The sequence below is a fragment of the Calypte anna genome, chromosome Z (genome assembly GCF_003957555.1).
Source record: "Calypte anna isolate BGI_N300 chromosome Z, bCalAnn1_v1.p, whole genome shotgun sequence".
Taxonomy (NCBI): Eukaryota; Metazoa; Chordata; class Aves; order Apodiformes; family Trochilidae; genus Calypte; species Calypte anna.
The window spans coordinates 59,762,171-59,780,481 of record NC_044274.1 but is presented as its reverse complement, the minus strand read 5'-3'; the positions used below and the strand labels follow the sequence as shown (position 1 = coordinate 59,780,481).

Below are 18,311 nucleotides of genomic sequence, written 5' to 3'. Positions count from 1 at the left end.
AACACTGGCTGCCGGGGGGCTTAGCTCCTCTGCCACGGTCCCCGTAGAAGTGCGACCCGCGGGTGAGAGCGCCGACAGGTTGCCGGGGGCTTTTCCGCGCTCCCCCGCTGCTTCCCCACTCCCTACCCCTCCAAAATCTCACCCTACAAACCGAAACCACAGCGGTCCAGCACCGCGGATCGCTGCCTGGGAGGGATTCAGGGGAGGAGACAGTTAATTACCCGTTTCATTTACCGGCGAGGGGAGGCGAGATCCACTTTTTTAGTCGTAGTGTTGTTTTTTTCGTATTTTGTTTGTTATTTGTTTTGTTTTGTTTTTTCTCGCTCCGCTATGCAACGGCCCCGCGTCGCATTCAAATGACCATGTGACAAGGAAATAGCTGCTCGCCCGGGCCAATACTGGTCTTCCCTTTTTAAAGAGGCAGGGATCCGCTACCCGTCCCCAAGAGCCAGCAACGCGGCCCCCGGGGGGACGGGGAAGGGCCGCTGTGCACCGAGCCTCCGCCGAGGGGCTGCCGAGGGGAGTGAATCCAAAACCAACCAAACAACAAGAAAATAATCAAAATAATACCTCCCCCACTAAACGGAGCTGGAGGCTGCGTGTTTGGAGGGGACATATAGGAGGGGGGAGGGCAAGGACATGTCATCAAGGCTTTATTTGAAAGACGGGGAGCGCCCTGCGATTGGGCGGCCTCTGCGCCCGTTCGGTGCTAGTGCTCCGAAAATAGGGTGAGCTGGAGTGGGAGGAGAGAGGAGCCGCGTCCTCCCCCGGGGCCCACCCCCCGCCACCAATCCTCCTTCGCCCGCTTTCGAGGCGGGAGCCATCATCATGGGAGGTGTTTAGGGGTAGAGAGGGAGGGGGAAGAAGGGAGGGAGGGGGACTTGAATTTAGTCAAAAAAAAAAAAAAAAAAAAAGAGAGAGAGAGAGAGAGAGAGAATGCTCCAATGAATGGAGGGTGAGAGGGCCGATTCACCGGTGGGCCCCTCCGAGGAGGTATTTCTAGCGTGGCACGGCGGCTCTCCCCGCACTCATGTCCTCCCGGATAAGGTGCACCCTGCGCTTTCGGCGCGGAGTCCGCAGCCGCCGCCGGGCCCGGGCGCTGCGTTGGTGCATCCTCCGCTGCTTCCTCGGGGCGCTGGGCCGGCATCGGCCGCCGCGCCGGGCCCTGCTGCTGGTCCTGCGGAGGGACCGCCGCGGGAGCCGCCGGCCCGGGTAGGGTCCCGGGGACGGGGGGGACGGGGGTGGCCCGGGGTGGGGGGGAAAGGGAGGCGACCGAGGGAGCGGGAAGGGGCGGTGGAGTGTCCGCTCCCCGCCTCCCCGGCCCGAGCTGCGGGACCCCCGCCCCACACTCCCCGATTTCACCGGGAGCACGTTTGGACAGGCGTGGGGGAAGGGTGTGTGTGCAATCTGCTTTGGTTTGGGCTTTTTCTTTTCTTTTTCTTCTTTTTTAAAGGCATCAGGAAACGACAGGTTCTGGAAAAGTTATTGTGATCTATTTCTGCCTTCCCCCTCCTCCTACTACACACACACACACACACATATACACCCTTCACCCCCCGATAAATTTTTCTTTTCGTTTTCTCTGTGGTTGATTTAGAAAAAATAAACGCACCACCCCTTACCAAAATTTGCAGGCTGTTCCTTGCCAGCAAGAAGGAACCATAACTATTGCTCTGAAGAAAGAAAATGGCCACTGTTTTCCCAGGGTGTATTTTCCACTGCTGTAAATTACAGTGAAATACAGCGGCCTACTTTGTTTTTTCTTGATGCTATAAGAATATAAACAATAAGGGTCTGGGCGGCCGAGCAGCAGCAGAAAAAGCAATTAAAATACAGACATACAAAGTACTTTGAGTGACACCAGAAGTTCCGGCAGTTTAGAGGCTTTTTCCTGAATGCAGAATGCAAAGCTAGACTGTCATTAATCTGTATGAGACAGTTTAGGCCTGATTACTACACAGAATTAGGCACAGTGAGAAATAAAGCGAATAGTAATCTGTATGAATATGTGAGGATTGTTCTGCAAAATAATCATAGGTTATTAGAGGAGTCCACAACCTTCTGTAGGCCAGAGTACTGTCTGAAAAAGAACAGAGGAGGAAGAAAAACAAAGTAGAAATATTTGTCAAAAACCATCTACAAAAATAGAGATTATATATTGTATGCATATATTTTAAAAATATGTATGTATAAAAAATAAATCCCTCAAGCTATTGAGGTGAGGAGATAGAGCAATTTATACTTTGCCTGCTTCAGTCTCTGGTTAGGCTAATTTTGGCATTTTCTTGAATATCAGGTGAGGGGAGATACACACAGACATGCCTGTGTAAATATATACATATATATAAATCAGAAACAATATTCAATTTTACTTTTTACCTTAAAATCCTTAATTTGTTGCATTTGTGTAGGCCTAATTTCTTCATCTTATACTAAATGACTGATCTATAATGCACGAATCTCGAATAAAAAACACAAATATGAAAGTGATAATTATATTGAAGTAAATTCGCTGTAACAAGGACATTATCCTCAGGCGAATCAGGCAGGGTGCCAATATTTTTATCTCCCTTTCTTCACTCGCTGTAAACATTGCTGCTCGGGGGTGGGTTTTTTCTGTTGGTTTTTTTTTTTCCTCAAAACTTTTAACAGAGACATCGAGTTCTAAAATTCTGGTCAAGTCTCAAATAGTCAATGTAATGGGATGGGAACGTAATTATGAAGGAGCTAGGGGGGAGTAAGACAAGGGTGTATGTTTTATATATATATATAAAGTATATACATATATACTTACTTAGATATACATAAAGAAAAAGGGGGAGATTTTTCCCTTTTGTCTAATCGTATTTTTTCTATAATAAGGTGAAACAACATCACAGTCAGTGATTTACAAATACTAATTTGTAAACGAAATAGGCAGCAATTTACAGATAATCTGGCAGCTCGGAGGCAGCGAACCCCGAACCCGCAGTATTTCGGGCCATAGTTTGCAGGAGGGGGGGGTGACTTCATGTTCGTATTAGATGAGAATCTGTTTCAGGTGCCAAAATAAGTTTGGAAATATACAGAAAACAGCTCTTTTTGCCCTTATTTCTTATTTAGCGAGAAGGGTCCTATTCCCAAGCCGTGTTCGAAATTAAATCCCTCAGTTGAATAGGTGGAACGAAAAACATAACAACACCCCTCGAGCGATGGAGAGTCTGTCGCTGAAACAAGCGACCACGAAGCTGCTTCCGAACCCCGAGCGGGTCAGGGACGCAGCCGGCGCCCCAGAATAAGCTAATGGAGGCGACCGGGCAGCCCCTGCCCGAGCTGAGCAGCATCTAAACATATTTATTTCTTAGGAAGGTGTGAGAGATTTTATTTGTTTGCCTTTTGTGTTTGTGTTTATTTGTTATTTGTCTGTGTTGTTGGTTTATAAACGAATGGATTGGTTCGTCTGACAAAGGCTTAATTAATTTTTACGAATTGTTAGCTGATTATCCAGAGCCATTAAGGTCATTATACTTTCTTCTGGCTTCACAGGCCAAAAAAAAAAAAAAAAAAAAAAGTGAAAGAAATAGTATGCTTTTAACTTTTCTGGAGGATTTATAAGACAAATGTTGTTCACTCTTCAGACAAATATCCTCCAAGATATTTTCACAGCTACTTAGGACAGCATATTACATACTACATTGCATCTGAGAACTTTTATTTTAGACGACTTAGAAAACTGAAACCGAAGCATTTTTTCTTTATTATAGAAGGCTGTAGGATGTTGATGAGTTTTGTGTTTTCTCATTTTTTGTTTCTTTTTTGTTCTTTTAAAATTTATTTTAAATTTTTTCTCTTTCCTTTTATTTATTTTTTTTTTTTTTTTTTTGGTGGGTTCTGGTTGGGGGTTTGCTGTTTGGTTTGGTTTTTTTGGGTTTTTTTGCTTGGGTTTTGTTTTGTTGTATTTTTTTGTTTGGTTTTGGTTTGGTTTGGGGGTTTTTTGTAATTTTTATAAGTTCAGAGGAAACGTTGATGATAGAACTTCTAAAGATCTTAAATTAAGGTGACAGTTTATTCTGTTCTCACCCAATATCACCCAATGAGGATAATTTTTTTTTTTAATACACTGACTTCAGTATATATACAGTATATATTCAGTATATTCAGTAATATACTGTTTTCAGATTAAGAGTAGAAATATACTGCCCAGCTATTTCTGTTCATCATTTTTGCTTTATTTTTTGCACACCTCCAAACAACTGCCTTTTTGCCCCTGAACTGTGAATCAAGTTTCTTCCATGGAGATTCTCTATTGCAGCCTCCTGCCCTCGTGCCCCCTTTTTGGTATTTACTTGCAAGGAAATCCCAATATTATGTTCTCGATAGTTTGTCTCTTTGGGGTATTTAATTAACCCCTAATTTTATTACAAAAATACTTGTAGATTAATAAAATCAATCACTTAAATGTTTTGAAATCTTTAAAAACAAATGTTTCTCTTGTTTTCGAAAGTGTAGTACTTGCTCATACTAAAACACGGCATAAGATGGCTGCTTTTGGCAATTGAACATCAGCTTTTCTGTCCTGTATGCTATCATCAAAACATCTCAGAACAATGTGCAAGTTTGCTGTACTGAAATATTAAAATGGATTTGATTTCAATGTCAAATATCTGTAGTGTTGGACAGTGGTTTTAAAAAGAAATAAGAGCAGAAAGGTAAGGTGAATAGACGGCTTAATGTGGATTTTGCTTCCTTGTTTGGTTGGTTTTCAGGTTTTTTTGGGGGGGAGGGTATTGCAAACAATTGCAAACAAAACAATTTCGGATTTTTGTTGTGGTGCTTTTTTTTTTTTTTTTTTCTTTTTCTTTTTTTTTTTTTTTTTTTTTTTTTTTCCCCCAGTGAAGTTTGTCAGGGATGAAGGATGTTTCTTCCTCTCAAAACTTTTTCTTTTTTTCTTCCTTTTTCTTTTTTTCTACTCCCTCCCCCCTCCCTTTCAAAGCATATTAGCCCAAACTCAGCTGCTATTTCCCTCATCTCAGATATGACTGTGTGTTGTTCTGTTTCGAGTAATTGAGGTCGTTTGTTGGTAACAGAGTTGTGGAAAATAGGATTTGTGTATGGGGGAGGATAGGGAGGGAAATAGTGTGACTTTAATAACGTAACTTAAAATTGTTGTTTTAATGGTCCAGGAGCTTGATAAGTGATTTGGAGGCTCACTGATTCTTAACAAGAGACAAGGGTATTTTTCTGTTTTATGCACTTCCAAGATTTCATAGCTTTTAACAGATTTTTGCAGAGGTGGAAGTGCAGACAGGCTTTTTGGTTTCTCTAGTAATGTCCTCATAAGTATGTTGACGTGTGGGTGCCTTGATTTTTAATACTTGTATATTAACAAAATGAGATGTATATATATATTTCACCACAGCGATGAGTAAAACCCACTACCAACACTAATTCACAGCCCAGACATAATACCCAACCCTTTCACGCTTTACTATTGACTTGAAATTCAGACACCTGACACATGATACAAGGGGGGTTTTCTCCGTGAACTTATTATGGCTGTCATTAGTGGCTCCCATACGAAGGACTAGGGGCCACTTTGCCTCTGGGGTGGGGGATTTTTCCCTTGTGGTTTCTCAGACTTTAAGAATTTTTTAGAAACCTACTTTTAAACTTTCGTTTATTTCTCTAATCTATCTCCCTCCGAAGTTGCACCCTGCACTTCCAGTACCACTTTCCCCAGAAACCCCGCAAAAGGGGACTCAGAAAGCCCACAAATTAGGACATTTTAGTGAACCTCTGACTTGTTACGCAGGGATAAATTTGTATTTACTTCTCCTCATCCGAGAATGCCTGTGCCTCTCGGCCGTCCGTACATGTGTATATAAGTTTGCTTTTTTCCCCTGTCGTGTGGTGGCGTGGGGGATTAGTACCGACGGGAGCAAAGGTTCCCCCGCTGCGGAGATACTGCTTACAAGGCAACCGCATAGTTTTCTGCAATTAAGAAGAGAAGATTATGAAATCTATATTTGAGAAAAAAAAAATAAAACAAAACAAAACAAAACAACCTAAGAATCTTCCTTAATCTGTTTTATGCCTTTGCTCTCTCCTCTCTTCTCCTCTCCTCTCTCCTCTTTTCTCCTCTCCCTTCCCCTCAGCCTTGTCCGTAGCTTCGCGATGGGGGGGAAGGGATGGGGGACGTCACGAGGCCCGCAGAAGGGCCTCGCTTTTTCCAGAAGGGATGAACAGGACCGCGGAAACCTAGGGGAGGAGCTAGGTGCTCAAGGCGAGCCGTACCTCATCCCGACTGGGTCCCTCCGAGGTTGTTCTGCAGGCGAGAGGCTCCCGCAGCGCCGGGGTGAAGCAGTCCTCTTCTGCCGGGTGCCATGAGGTGGATCGCAGATTTCGTGCGGGCACGGCTGTCTTCCTCATCCGGGCCTCCCTCTCCCGCTCCCGGCCGGCGGAGGAACGGACCCCAGACCCCCGGGTCGCAGGGGCTCGGGGCAGGGCAGGCCCCCCTCCTCGGAGGCAAAAGCCAAATCTGTCCCTCACATAAGCACTCTCTGCCCCGGGAAGACTCTGGTCCACGGCCCCTGCAAGATACCCGCGGGACGCGTCCCACCTGCCTGGTTCGGAGCAGCTGCAGCCAGCCCGGAGAAGCTCTTTTGCCCATGGGGCTGCGACACCCTCTCCTCCCCTCTCCCCAACACCGGGGAGAGCGGGAGGGGCGCAGGGCCCGAGCCCCCATCCCTTTTCCTCTCCCGCACGGCGCCCCTAGAGGGAGGCAGCCCCCGCGGGAACCTCCCCGCCCTCCTGGGGCTTATGAATCGGGTATGTCCCCGCGGAGTGCCGAGCTACCCCCGGGTCTCGGCTTGCAGAGCGATTACCGGCATCCCGGGATCCCATCCCCCCTCGCAACCCCGCCCGTGACTTCCCGGGAGGCTGCGCGGATTTTGCCAATCTCTAAACAGAGCGTGGCCCTCCGCGGAGGTGTGCGCAGGGGAGCGGTGGGGTGGCGCGAGGGGGCGTTTGCCTAGCCCGGAAAAAGGAAAAAAACTGAGAGAGCCAGGCCAGGGGAGGTGTAGAGACGGGAGAGTCTGTGCGGGCCGGGCCGGGCCGGTCCGTGGGGAAGCGATGGAGGGGTTCCCCTGGGGCGAGGGTCCCAGCGACCGGCTGTGCTGCGCCGCAGCCCGCGGAGACAGAGAGGAGGTGCGGAGGCTGCTGGAGGCGAGAGTGGATCCCAATGGGACCAACTCCTTCGGGAGGACCCCGCTCCAGGTATGGAGCAGTGGGAGAGGAGGGGGTGTGGGCCTGAAAGGTGGGCTGCCCTCTGCCACACTGGCGGGGGAGAAAGAGGGGTGTCTGTGTTTGGATGATTTTTTATTGCCATTATCGGAGCCGGATTCTAGCCGCAGCTGCCGGAATGCCAGCGGTTCTTTTCTGAACCCTCGCCCTCCTGCAAATACCAGATGGAGTCCGGAGGGGCACCGCCCGCAAACAAACGAATTATGCAAGAAGGTACCCAAAAGGAGAAGTGGGTCTGCAAAATCCGCTTTCAGATGGGCTCAGGGAGTTGGGTGCACTTCGATCGATTTTTCCTGTTTGCTTTTTTTTGGGGGGCTGTTTTGTTTTAAATACAACTTCAGTGTGTCTTTTCCCCAAAGAAAATCAAAGTGGAATCTCTTGTTAGTATTTTAATGTGAATAAATGGTGCAGAAGATGGCGTAGAAATTGTAACTTGAAACTAGTATTAGTAGTAATTACTTGAAATTTGAAATAAATAGTAATTCTAATAACTAATATTCATCAGCAGTACTCATCAATAGGTACTATAATATATATAGGTAATAACAGGTAATATAATATATACCGGTGGTTAGTGAAGCTGCTTTCAAGGCATTCTGAGACCTAGAGGTGTGTTAAATTAGTCGACATAATTAAGTTGAGAATTTTTAGATGCTTACCGAACGATTAGGGTACTGTCATTTAAACTGGGACTGGGTAATTAATGGAAAGTTTTTCTTGATATGTCATTTAAAGCAAAATATGTTATTATTCACTAGCCAAGATGAACAGCCATTTTCGCCCTTGCACTTCAGATGGAAAAGGAAATATTTTCCTTAAATAAATTAAGAAAGACACTGAGCAAGTTATTCCTTTTGGGTTTTGTTGTAGGTTCGAATTCCAGATTAAAAGATTTTTCAAATTGTTGTAAAATTTCTTTTTTTCTTCCCTCATTTTAGAGTGGGACTAAGTTATGCTTCCCTCAGCAGCACTTTGCAAAATGGCTGCCACTCTGACATGTGGACTCTATTTTTCTGAAAAACTTAAACTGCACAGAAATGTATAAATTATTAAATTTATAATAATTTTTGCACTTATATTATTTTAAAAACCCCAAGTATTTGTAGTACATAAATTGTTTCTAGATAGAAATTTTGAGAAAGCTTATTGTCTCAAGGTATTTTCTGCAGTGTTAAGACTCAATTAATGAAGGTCAAAACTCCGTTGAAAATTACCTGGAGTATTGGGAAAATGCAAGCTCAAGTGTATTTCTTTTCCTTTTTTTTTCTTTGCTTGCTTGTTGTTGTTTGTTTTGTTTGTTTTAGTTGTCTTTTGTTCCACCGTGCCTGTTCAGACCCCTTCAGAAGAACCTGCTTTTGGTTCACCTGCAGAGTGGTAACCAGGGCTCAGGGGGAAAGTTTTGGGGGTATCCATGGGCGTAGCAGCATTCCTGGGGTCTGCGAGAAACAGCACAGGTTTAGCCAGGAATGGGAGAGCGAGAAACGACTCGATCCAGAGCCTATGTGTATATGTGTACATACATACGTGCGTGTGTGAGTGTGTATGTGTATATTTACATGCACACACAAGTTCTGTATGTACCATGGTATATAAAAATGGTATAAAATGTGGAATAGATCACGCAGATATGCAGTACCTAGTCGGGAAATCACAGACATAGTAGTGAATACTTTAATTCGTCATAGAATATTTCGATTTAGCACCGAATATTTAATTTATCATCGAATCGTAGAATACCTCGGGTTGGAAGGGAGATGTAAGGACCACCAAGCCGAACCGTACGCCTTCGTGCAGGTCGCCGACGCAGGAATACCTGCCTGCCCCAAAGACCCTTTAGCCCTGCAGCGCCCGCCGCCCCCAGCTCTCCTCGGCTCCTGACCCTGTGTCTCCCCGCAGGTGATGATGCTGGGCAGCCCCCGCGTGGCCGAGCTGCTGCTGCAGCGCGGGGCCGATCCCAACCGCCCCGACCCCCGCACAGGCTGCCTCCCGGTGCACGATGCGGCCCGCACCGGCTTCCTGGAGACGCTGGCTGTCCTGCACCGGGCCGGGGCTCGTCTCGACCTGCCCGACGGCCGTGGCCGCCTCCCCCTCGACGTGGCGGCGGGGGGCCCGCACGGGCCGGTGGGCCGGTACCTGCGGCAGCCCCCGCCCCTCCCCGCCGCCCCACCACGGGCAGCCGGGCCTCCCGCGGAGGGTGATGGGTGCTGACCCGACCTCGCCTCCCCCAGCCCCGGCCGCTGCCCGCCGCCCGCCCGCCGCAGGTCCCGCAGTCCCGGCCGCGGCCGCCTCTCCCCGCCGAGCCCATCTGCCTGCCTCCCCCACAAGCACGGGGCAGAACCACCGCTGTCCAAGGGCTGTGCTGCCGGGTCCAGAGAAAGTCTTCCTCTGCCCCGCAGCTCCCCCTGGACACTCATTGTTTCGCTTCTGCCAGGCGACCCATGATGCTGCATTTTCTGACAAAAAGCGGAAAGGACCAAAACATGTCCGAGGTAGCGCGAGTGATACTCCCGCCCCATAGGCTCCCGGAGGACGAGTTCTCCGGTGCTTCAGGGAAGCAAAAAACAAAAAATAAAAATTAGGCGTTACATCCCTCCATTTATTTTTAAACTGATGCAGTCTGGAGAAATGAGCGTCCCTTTCCCTGAGCGTCTCGCTGCCCATTATTTCCTTCAGATTTCACGATAATATTAATGATTATTGCAAAATCTTCCAGAGCTTTTCGTTTTAATGATGCCTTGAGAATCTTTTACATAGCTCTCCGAAACAGTAAACATTTTAGCCATCCCGTTTACACACTTAGTTAATCCTAAAACGTTCTCCCCACATCAGGTCACTCAACTTAGACGGTCTCGAAACACTAAGAGATTAACACTAAGAGATTCCAGTTTGGGAACTATTACAAATATTTCGTATAGATATATTAACCGAAGCCTAGTAACCTGAGAAACCAATTAGAAGTCATCTAGACACTGCATAGTTTTGACATCTGGAGATACCCCGTTCAGTCGGGCGATACGGGGAGGTCGGTCGGTATTTTAAAGACAACTTTCCGGGTCTCTAAACGAGTCGTTTGGAAACAAAACAAAACAACCATAAAACCAAACCAAACCAACCAACCAACCAAAAAACCAACCAAAAAAACCCACCCCCAAACAAACACACAGCCCCCCCCCAATAAAAAAACAAAAACCAAACCAAACAAAACAAAAACCCAAAACCCAAACCAAACCAATGACAGAACTTGATTATATATATGAACGTCCTCAGAATCATTGCCTCTGTTTTTCTTACATGATGATGTTTACCCAGTGTTCGTTGTACTGATGTGTGATTTAATGCCTTTTACTGTTCAACTGCAAAATGTCAGAGGGGTTGGCTAATAACCCCCAACAAACTAATCCTTGCATTCAACTATTAAATGGTCCTGTACGCAGCACTACTCAGTGTCGGACGGTGATTTTGTTTACATTTTGTTCGTTGGTGCATAACTCCGCGTACATACACACAACAAACTCAAGCAGGTCGAATGCCGAGAGCTTACACGCAGATGCGTACTGTTCACGCACATACACAGCAGAGTCAGCAACACTCATGAGGATGGCTAATTGCTTTATTTAACACAACGCTTGCAGATCCACAGGGAAGTTCAGTTGCACTTCGCACTTATGCATGAATTTACGTTTTTTTAAAAAGCGGAAGATTTATTTTCTTTCTTTATTTCTTTATTATATTTCTTTATTTATTTTCCTGCTAAAACAAACGTCCCAACCAACCAACCAAAAACAAACAAACAAACACACAACCCAAAAAACCCCAAACAAGCGATGGCAAGCACACATTTGAGATTAACTCGCCACGGGCGCGTACTCTGCCTGCCTGAAGGCTATTTTGTCCCCGATTTTTTTCACGCGCATTCGCTGGCGGTTTTGCCTGCGCTTTGCTCAGGGCGCAGATGCCGGAGCCCGGAGACGCGCTCCAGCGCCGTTTTTCTGCGTTCAGTTTGCCTGAACGGCTTTCTGCCGCTCAGATCTTTAAAACAGAAGGGGGGAAAAATTCACTCTTCCCTCAAACAACAACAAAAAAAAGGGTCCTTGCTGTTTGAGGGCCAAAGGCAGAGCGATCCCCCACCCCGGTGTGCCTTGGGCTGCCAGCGGGAGAGGGGACAGCGAATCGGTCTGCGGGGGATAGGGCGGGCGGGAGGAATGTGTTTTTGTCCACGGCCCCGGGCTGGCAGGGGCACAGCTCAGCCTCGATGTGCTGAGACCTGAGGGCAGGTGACGGCCGCTGCCGCCAGAGCTGCCGGCTCACCAGGAAGAGGACCATTCCCGACCTGTCTCTCCGGCCCTGCCCCAGACTGACGAAAGGAGCCTCCTTCCACGCAAGAAGGGAACTCAGCACCGGGGGTCCCTTCAAGAACACGGCAGGGAAGTGGTGTTCTCCCTAGGATCCTCATGCAGCCTCTCCGCACCCGAAAAAGCCCTGCCCAAAGACAGTGGCTTTCCCAAGGGCCTCAGAGATGCTGAAACCCAAAACTTCCCTGGGAAGTCACCGGGAGAGAGAATAATTTTTGTGACAGAGCTGATTTTTGGAGTCAGTGTAAGTAATTCACCCTTCCCCTTCCTTCCTTCCTTCCTTCCTTCCTTCCTTCCTTCCTTCCTTCCTTCCTTCTTCCTTCCTTCCTCCTTCCTTCCTTCTTCCTTCCTTCCTTCCTTCCTTCTTCCTTCCTTCCTTCCTTCCTTCCTTCCTTCCTTCCTTCCTTCCTTCCTTCCTTCCTTCCTTCCTTCCTCCTTCCTTCCTTCCTTCCTCCTTCCTTCCTTCCTTCCTTCCTTCCTCCTTCCTTCCCTTCCTTCCTTCCTTCCTTCCTTCCTTCCTTCCTTCCTTCCTTCCTTCCTTCCTTCCTTCCTTCCTTCCTTCCTTCCTTCCTTCCTCCTTCCTTCCTTCCTTCCTTCCTTCCTTCCTTCCTTCCTTCCTTCCTTCCTTCCTTCCTTCCTTCCTTCCTTCCTTCCTTCCTTCCTTCCTTCCTTCCTTCCTTCCTTCCTTCCTTCCTTCCTTCCTTCCTTCCTTCCTTCCTTCCTTCCTTCCTTCCTTCCTTCCTTCCTTCCTTCCTTCCTTCCTTCCTTCCTTCCTTCCTTCCTTCCCTCTATGAACAGAGGTTATGACAGAAAATTAATTTTCTTTGTGGAACAGACAAGAGGACAAATATGCCACATTTTCCTCTCTCACCAGGCACTCATAAGTACTGCATCCTTTTAGTACAACTGTTCGCTAGGAAAGTGTTTCTGTCCTGGAGAAAGCCCAGGAAGGGGAAATAGATGGAGATTGTCCTCATGAGTCAAAGAACCCAAGAACCTTGCAACCAGAGGCTTCAGATTGCCTCACAGAAAGGTATAAAGATGTTTGCTTCTAGACGCAGCATTGCTCTTAGTAGGAAGTATCAACTCAGAACTGAGGGCAGGCTGTGAGAAGGCCTGTTTGTACCTACTGCTCCAGCCAGCGGCTGTGCAATCAGGGAGAGAGTTTCCAAGAAGAACCAAGTGGACAGGGAATTTAAGAGTTCAGCTCACTCCATCAGCAGAGGTCATGGTATTTGAAACATCCTGCTGCACTAGGCAGCTCATTCTGCCATTGGTGTAGTTGCTCTTCTCAGGAAGCAGCCTCCTAGATGTGGTTCCTGAACAAAGGCATTGCTTCTTGAGTAGGTGAGAGTGGTAATCCAGAACAGAAGAGTTTGATCTCCCAGCTGGGAAAAGTCCCAAGACAAACATCTTTTTCTCTACTTGAAGCTAGTGGCTGACAGCAAGGACTGGGTAAAAGGCAGGAAAACAGGCATGTGTAGAGCTGGGAGGATGGGGTGGGGGCTCAGTGTTCAGATCACAGGGGGAAGAGGCAGGTTCAGCTCAGGGGAGAGGTGCCTGGAGAAAGGGGGAGGCAAACACAGCCTAAGCCTGACAGCATGCATGATGAGCATTACCCCACACCAAGCCATCCCAGATCAACATTTTTGTTTGGCTTCTAAACCAAAACTCATCTCTTCAGGCAGCCAGTGCAGATGGCTGATGAACAGTGCCATCTACAATTAGACAGTGGACCCTGTTCGGTGGAAATCATGGCAGAGAGGGCATTCTTAGCTTATGGAGATCAAGCATTTGATCACCACTAGCTTTACAGGTTTTTCAGATATATTTTCACGTCAGGCCCTGAGCAGGCTAAGGGCCAGAGAAGGAACTGAGAGTTAAGTGTGGATACTAGTAAGACTAAAGAGCAGAGAATTTATATCAGATATGGGTCAGGGACACAGCTAATTACACTGTCCTCCTTATATGCACTTCAAGGGGAAAGCAACTCCTGGTATCAACTTCTGTATCTAGTATCACCTAGTATCACTGGCTTATCTTGCTGGCTGATCTTCAGGTACATACAAAAGAATGAATAAATGTTTGAACATGATATGGACACAAAACATATTTCAGAACCTTCTTATACAGTGGATAAAGGCTCGTACAAAACCTGCTTACTATAAAGCAATAATCAGTAAAACACAGATTGTAAGCTCAAATTAAAGGATTTCCAAGATCAGATGTCATCCTCCTTGTGCTAGAGGAACCACACTGTAGGAAAATGAACAACTGGACAGACTTCGTATTTCCTTTAAGATTTGTTTTACTTACTGTGGGTGTAATTCTTAGTTACGTATGTTGCCAAATCTGAGGATTGAACATCCTACCTGAAAGTAATTTGTTATCTTTCCAAGGTGTACATAGAAACCATATTTTATTTCTTAAGCTTGTATTGTGCCCTTAGGCAATGCTATTAAAAAATGTGGAAGACACTCTGCAGATTTGCACAATCATCCATTGGTTTTCTACAGCTGTAGACACATAAGCTATTACAATTGAGTACACTTTATTTGTGTATATATGTCTTGTATACTTGTATATGAAGGTGTTTTCAGTAAATGTTCGTGAGATTCTGTTCACTAGCAGCAATACAAAGAGTTTCACCAAATGTAAAGCTAAATAATGTGCAGAAGAAACCTGATTCCGTAAGGAATGCGTGCCCTAAGGTGGAATATTTGAAAATACTGATGTGTAAGCACCCAAAAAGAACAGCCTGCAAACAGACTCATCTAGCAAGCTGGCTCCCAAAATTATGTGTAGAAGTTATCTTCACATTTTGTGACAGTCAACACCAATTTCTAGAAAATCGCAGCCTAGAAACTCCTGGATTCCACTCAGATTTATTTCACATGAATTTAAAACATTATGTTTCCTGGGTTTGCTACTGAGGCCATAAGGCATTTATCCTGCTCTGCTCTGAGAAGAAGCCTGTAAGATTCAGTGTCAATCATATTTGCCTACGGTTTCTGGAAGCAGGTTATGTATTCAGTGTTAATCACAAAATGTTATTCCTTACTGCTTGGTTTTGTGGGAGTAAAATTGCAAGGAAATAGAAAATGCAGGTACAGAGTTAAGTGTGGGCTTTCTTACCTACACAGAATCTTTGTACTCCTTTTCAGTAAAAACACCAGGATGGTGTTATTTTCTCCCATACAGTTTAACAAAGATGAAGAGATCCAGACGGCCAGTCGTATGCTAGGAATTGGGCAATGACTTTCCTGCTTATTTACAAGAACTACAGAAAACAGACAATCCAAATTTTAATATTTTTTTTCAGCCTGAAGTTTTTCCCATAGAAATAGGATCAATTCCAGAATCAGTTCATGACTTACTGCACACTAGACTGCTTCCCTTTTGGAGCATAGTTTCAGGACAGCTGGCAGACTTCAGATTCCTCAGGTGTTGTAAGGAAAAGCCCTTTCCCTTGCCACTTGGCCATGCAGCCCCACTGTTTATGCCACGTTGCAACCATTTAGGACCTGCCTGAACCTGCTAATATGCTGGGCATTGTTCCATTTTGGGGAAATTACCACAACTTTTTTTTTGAATGCTCCTGTGAACTGATGAAACTGATGAAAAGAGGTGTTTAATCTACATTGGAGCAAGAACGAGGAGATAGGAGGAGTGGAAGTGGGGAGTGGAAGCCATAGAATTACACAAGATGCATCGTAGGGAGTTGAAAACCCTCACCTGTGATTAGTTCTAGATACCTGTGATTAGTTCTAGATGTGAATCTTTGTAATCTCCTAAATTCAAGCAGCTAGGCCTTGCCTACGACACCTTGATTGTCAGACAGAAAATATAATTCCGAGTGTGCTTAGTCAAATATTGCTTTGCACCACGTGAGTCAGTTCATAGCAAGGGTGGTGGAGAACTTGACAATCATTTAAATCAACAATCCCAAACTTTTGCTGAAGGCTTAAATGTTAATTTAAATTATCTTACACTGTCCTGCATCAGTCAGTACTGTAATTACAATGGGGAGAGGAAGCAGACGTTGAAACAGTCTAAGCCAGAGCTTCCGTCTCTGGCTGATCCCGCCCAGTTCTGAGCACATCCTGAATTAATTTCTCCACTAATGATACTCAGCTGGTTTCTATAAACAAAATATTCTCTTACTGGTTACAATTCTGGGAACCTCAACTGCTCTTGGGACTGTTTTGAATACTAATATAGAAACTAAATTCTGATGTCACATGCCACCTGTGCTGATGCTGAGAGATGCTTCGGATGCTGTTAGCATGAAACTGTGAACTGTCAGCTAAGTGAAAATGAGATATGAGTGGGCAATTTCATGCTAGCAAGGCAGATCAATGCTATGCAGCACAGAATGAAGTGAAGGAAATAGAAAAGGGAAAAAAAGGGTAAATCTCATGGCCTGTCTCATTGTCTAGTTTGTGCTGTATTTGAACCTGCAACTCAGTGCTGGCATCAGTATATTACACTGTTAACAAAGACACTGCTCCATGCAAAACAAATTGGTAATTCCTCCAGGAAAAAAGGACTTTAAAAGCCTTTGATAGCTGGGGTAGCAAAATACAACATGCAACCAGTGAGAAGCAGGGTAGGACAGAGTAGCGACTCCACAATCAGAAAGAGCAAACATACATAACACAAGAAAGTGTGGGATGCTGGCTTGGAATACAGATAAGGACTGTTTGGGTCTGAGGGCCACCAAGTCCATATCCAGAAGTCTCTTCAGTCAACACAGGAGATCTGCTGCCTGTGACGTGCAAAGAGATGAAGCAGAACTCCTAATGAATGCCACTGGGAGAGACAGTAGGACAAAAGCTCCTGTGAGTGGGTGTATGTCTTCCTCTCACATTTGTTACTTGCATGTTGGACTTACTCTGCAGTGACACTTCTGCTTGTGGTCTGCATGGATCTGGATATTTCATGTAGCTCAGAGATCTGACATTTCCCTTAGAGCCCAGTGAAAATTTTATGAGGAATCAGTTAGCTACAGATTCTGTAGTCCCCAGTCCCTAGGCTAATATTGTCACGGCTCCTGCTTCATGCAACTCTGCTATTTACAATCACTCCCATTCAGTCTCCCCTCTATATACCTGGGGAAGAAAATTAGGCTTTCAGTAATTATTTCTAAAGTGTTCAGCTTCCCAGCTGCATTTCTTTATTCCCCCATGGCAAATTCTGCACAGGAACATGAGACTGTTCTTCAGCAGTTCCTGCTAGCTCAAGGGGCAGTCTCATTCTCCCAGTACCCTTGAAAAATTCAAGCCATACAAATCAGCAAACTACCTTAAGGAACTTGTGTAGCTGTAATGATGGCTCAAATGAATTTTTAAAATGTACCAGTTCAGGACACAAACATCAAAGCCAATCAGGTACTGAAAGCTTTGTTATTTTCTGTAAAGATATGCATGTATGTGGTATATATTGGTATTTATAATATTTGGTATAAGAGATTCCAATGTGTAACTGGTTATGTTTAGCACAGAGATTCAAAGTAAGAGGAGCAACAACATTTTCCTTGAGAGGCATTCATTTTGGAGTCTGAAATGTTTGAAAACTAGGCAACAGCAACAATTCTGCACTCTATAGCTGGTAAGCCATTTACCAGGCCAAGATGTGTTTGTCCTAGAACCTCAAGCTATTATTTGTTAATACTGATTCTGATGTTAAGCTGTAGGAGGAGCGTCAACACTATGCATCAAAAGAAGGCACTTCAAATCCATCACAACAAACAGACTGAATGATGGTTGGAAAAAATAAAATTGTCATGAAGAGACAGTCAAACAGAAAAGAGGTAACATCCATCAATGAAGTCCTCTGTCATCGTTTCACTTTTGACAGATGAGAGACATTTTAAGTCTAAGAACAGGCACTGTTCTCTGCAGATTGTTAAAAAAGAAACCACCCACGGAGGATTGAAAATAGAAACCCAAAACCAATTTTCTTTTAGAATGTCAAAATATGAACTTTATAGCTCTAGTCCATTTTACTAAACCTGTCTAGGGGGCAAAGATAACAACAATGAAAACAATTTTCAAGGCCAGCCATCTGATTTGTCTAGATGTTACAGGCAGTAAAAGGCATGTTAGATCTGTAACCTTCTCTCTGTAAGGCTTTAAGCCCTAGCTTCTACAATCCAAGTTCTTTCAACAAACATCAGGAAGTACGGAAACTTGGTTAAGCCATTTCCCCCAACATCTGCAAAGCACCTGTGCTGGTTTTGCTAGGGACAGTATGTCCAAATCTGGACACTTTCACACCAAGAGACTGTGTGTCTAACAGAACAAGATAAGTAAATACAAATTACATAAGCTTTTGAGATTGCTATTTTTTTTTTTTTTTAATTTAACTATCTTTCATGTTTCTGATCTTTCCTTTGCTTGGCTTCAGCTGCACTCTGACCCACTTCTGTCTCAGAAATCCCTGTTGGTTCAGAGTCTTAACCTTAAGAACCTTAAGTTCTAGGCAGTACAGTATTTCCTAGAAGTGGTCTTTCTCAAAGTAGTGTTTACAGGGTATCACAACCAACCTCTTCCACAAATGGCAAAAGTTGTTGTCAGATAAACAATATTCACTCACTAATGACTAGAAGTAAGATAAACCAAATTTCCACTCAGTTTGGAGAAGCATAGGTTTCATTTTTTTATTTACTAGACAAGA

The 18,311-nt window shown here is 45.2% G+C and overlaps 3 protein-coding genes across 4 annotated transcripts in view; 1 reads left to right on the top strand and 2 right to left on the bottom strand.

Moving 5' to 3' along the window:
• The window catches only part of DDX58 (DExD/H-box helicase 58), an 88,725-nt gene extending 85,713 nt beyond the window's left edge, over window positions 1–3,012 (bottom strand). Inside the window, exons 1-2 of the mRNA XM_030467617.1 lie at window positions 2,929–3,012; window positions 1,029–1,473 (exon numbers count right to left, since the gene is read on the bottom strand). Coding sequence (XP_030323477.1) covers window positions 1,029–1,473; window positions 2,929–3,012 — 529 coding nt within the window. The remainder of the gene's footprint in view (window positions 1–1,028; window positions 1,474–2,928) is intronic.
• A 2,747-nt stretch (window positions 3,013–5,759) lies between these two features.
• On the bottom strand, window positions 5,760–6,869 carry LOC115599927. The gene is made up of 3 exons (XM_030467616.1): window positions 6,864–6,869; window positions 6,274–6,750; window positions 5,760–5,970 (listed from the first exon to the last, which is right to left on the bottom strand). Exons 1-3 carry the CDS (start codon window positions 6,867–6,869, stop codon window positions 5,806–5,808), a joined length of 648 nt encoding a protein of 215 aa, XP_030323476.1. The 3' UTR covers window positions 5,760–5,805.
• A 194-nt stretch (window positions 6,870–7,063) lies between these two features.
• On the top strand, window positions 7,064–9,571 carry LOC115599962 (cyclin-dependent kinase 4 inhibitor B-like). Of its 2 annotated transcripts, XM_030468020.1 has the most exons (3): window positions 7,136–7,254; window positions 8,586–8,655; window positions 9,178–9,571. In XM_030468020.1, exons 1-3 carry the CDS (start codon window positions 7,220–7,222, stop codon window positions 9,487–9,489), a joined length of 417 nt encoding a protein of 138 aa, XP_030323880.1. In that variant the 5' UTR covers window positions 7,136–7,219; the 3' UTR covers window positions 9,490–9,571. The 2 variants fall into 2 exon arrangements, with proteins under 2 accessions (XP_030323879.1, XP_030323880.1); XM_030468019.1 differs by lacking the exon at window positions 8,586–8,655 and having other exon boundaries at window positions 7,064–7,254.
• Window positions 9,572–18,311: the final 8,740 nt, after the last annotated feature.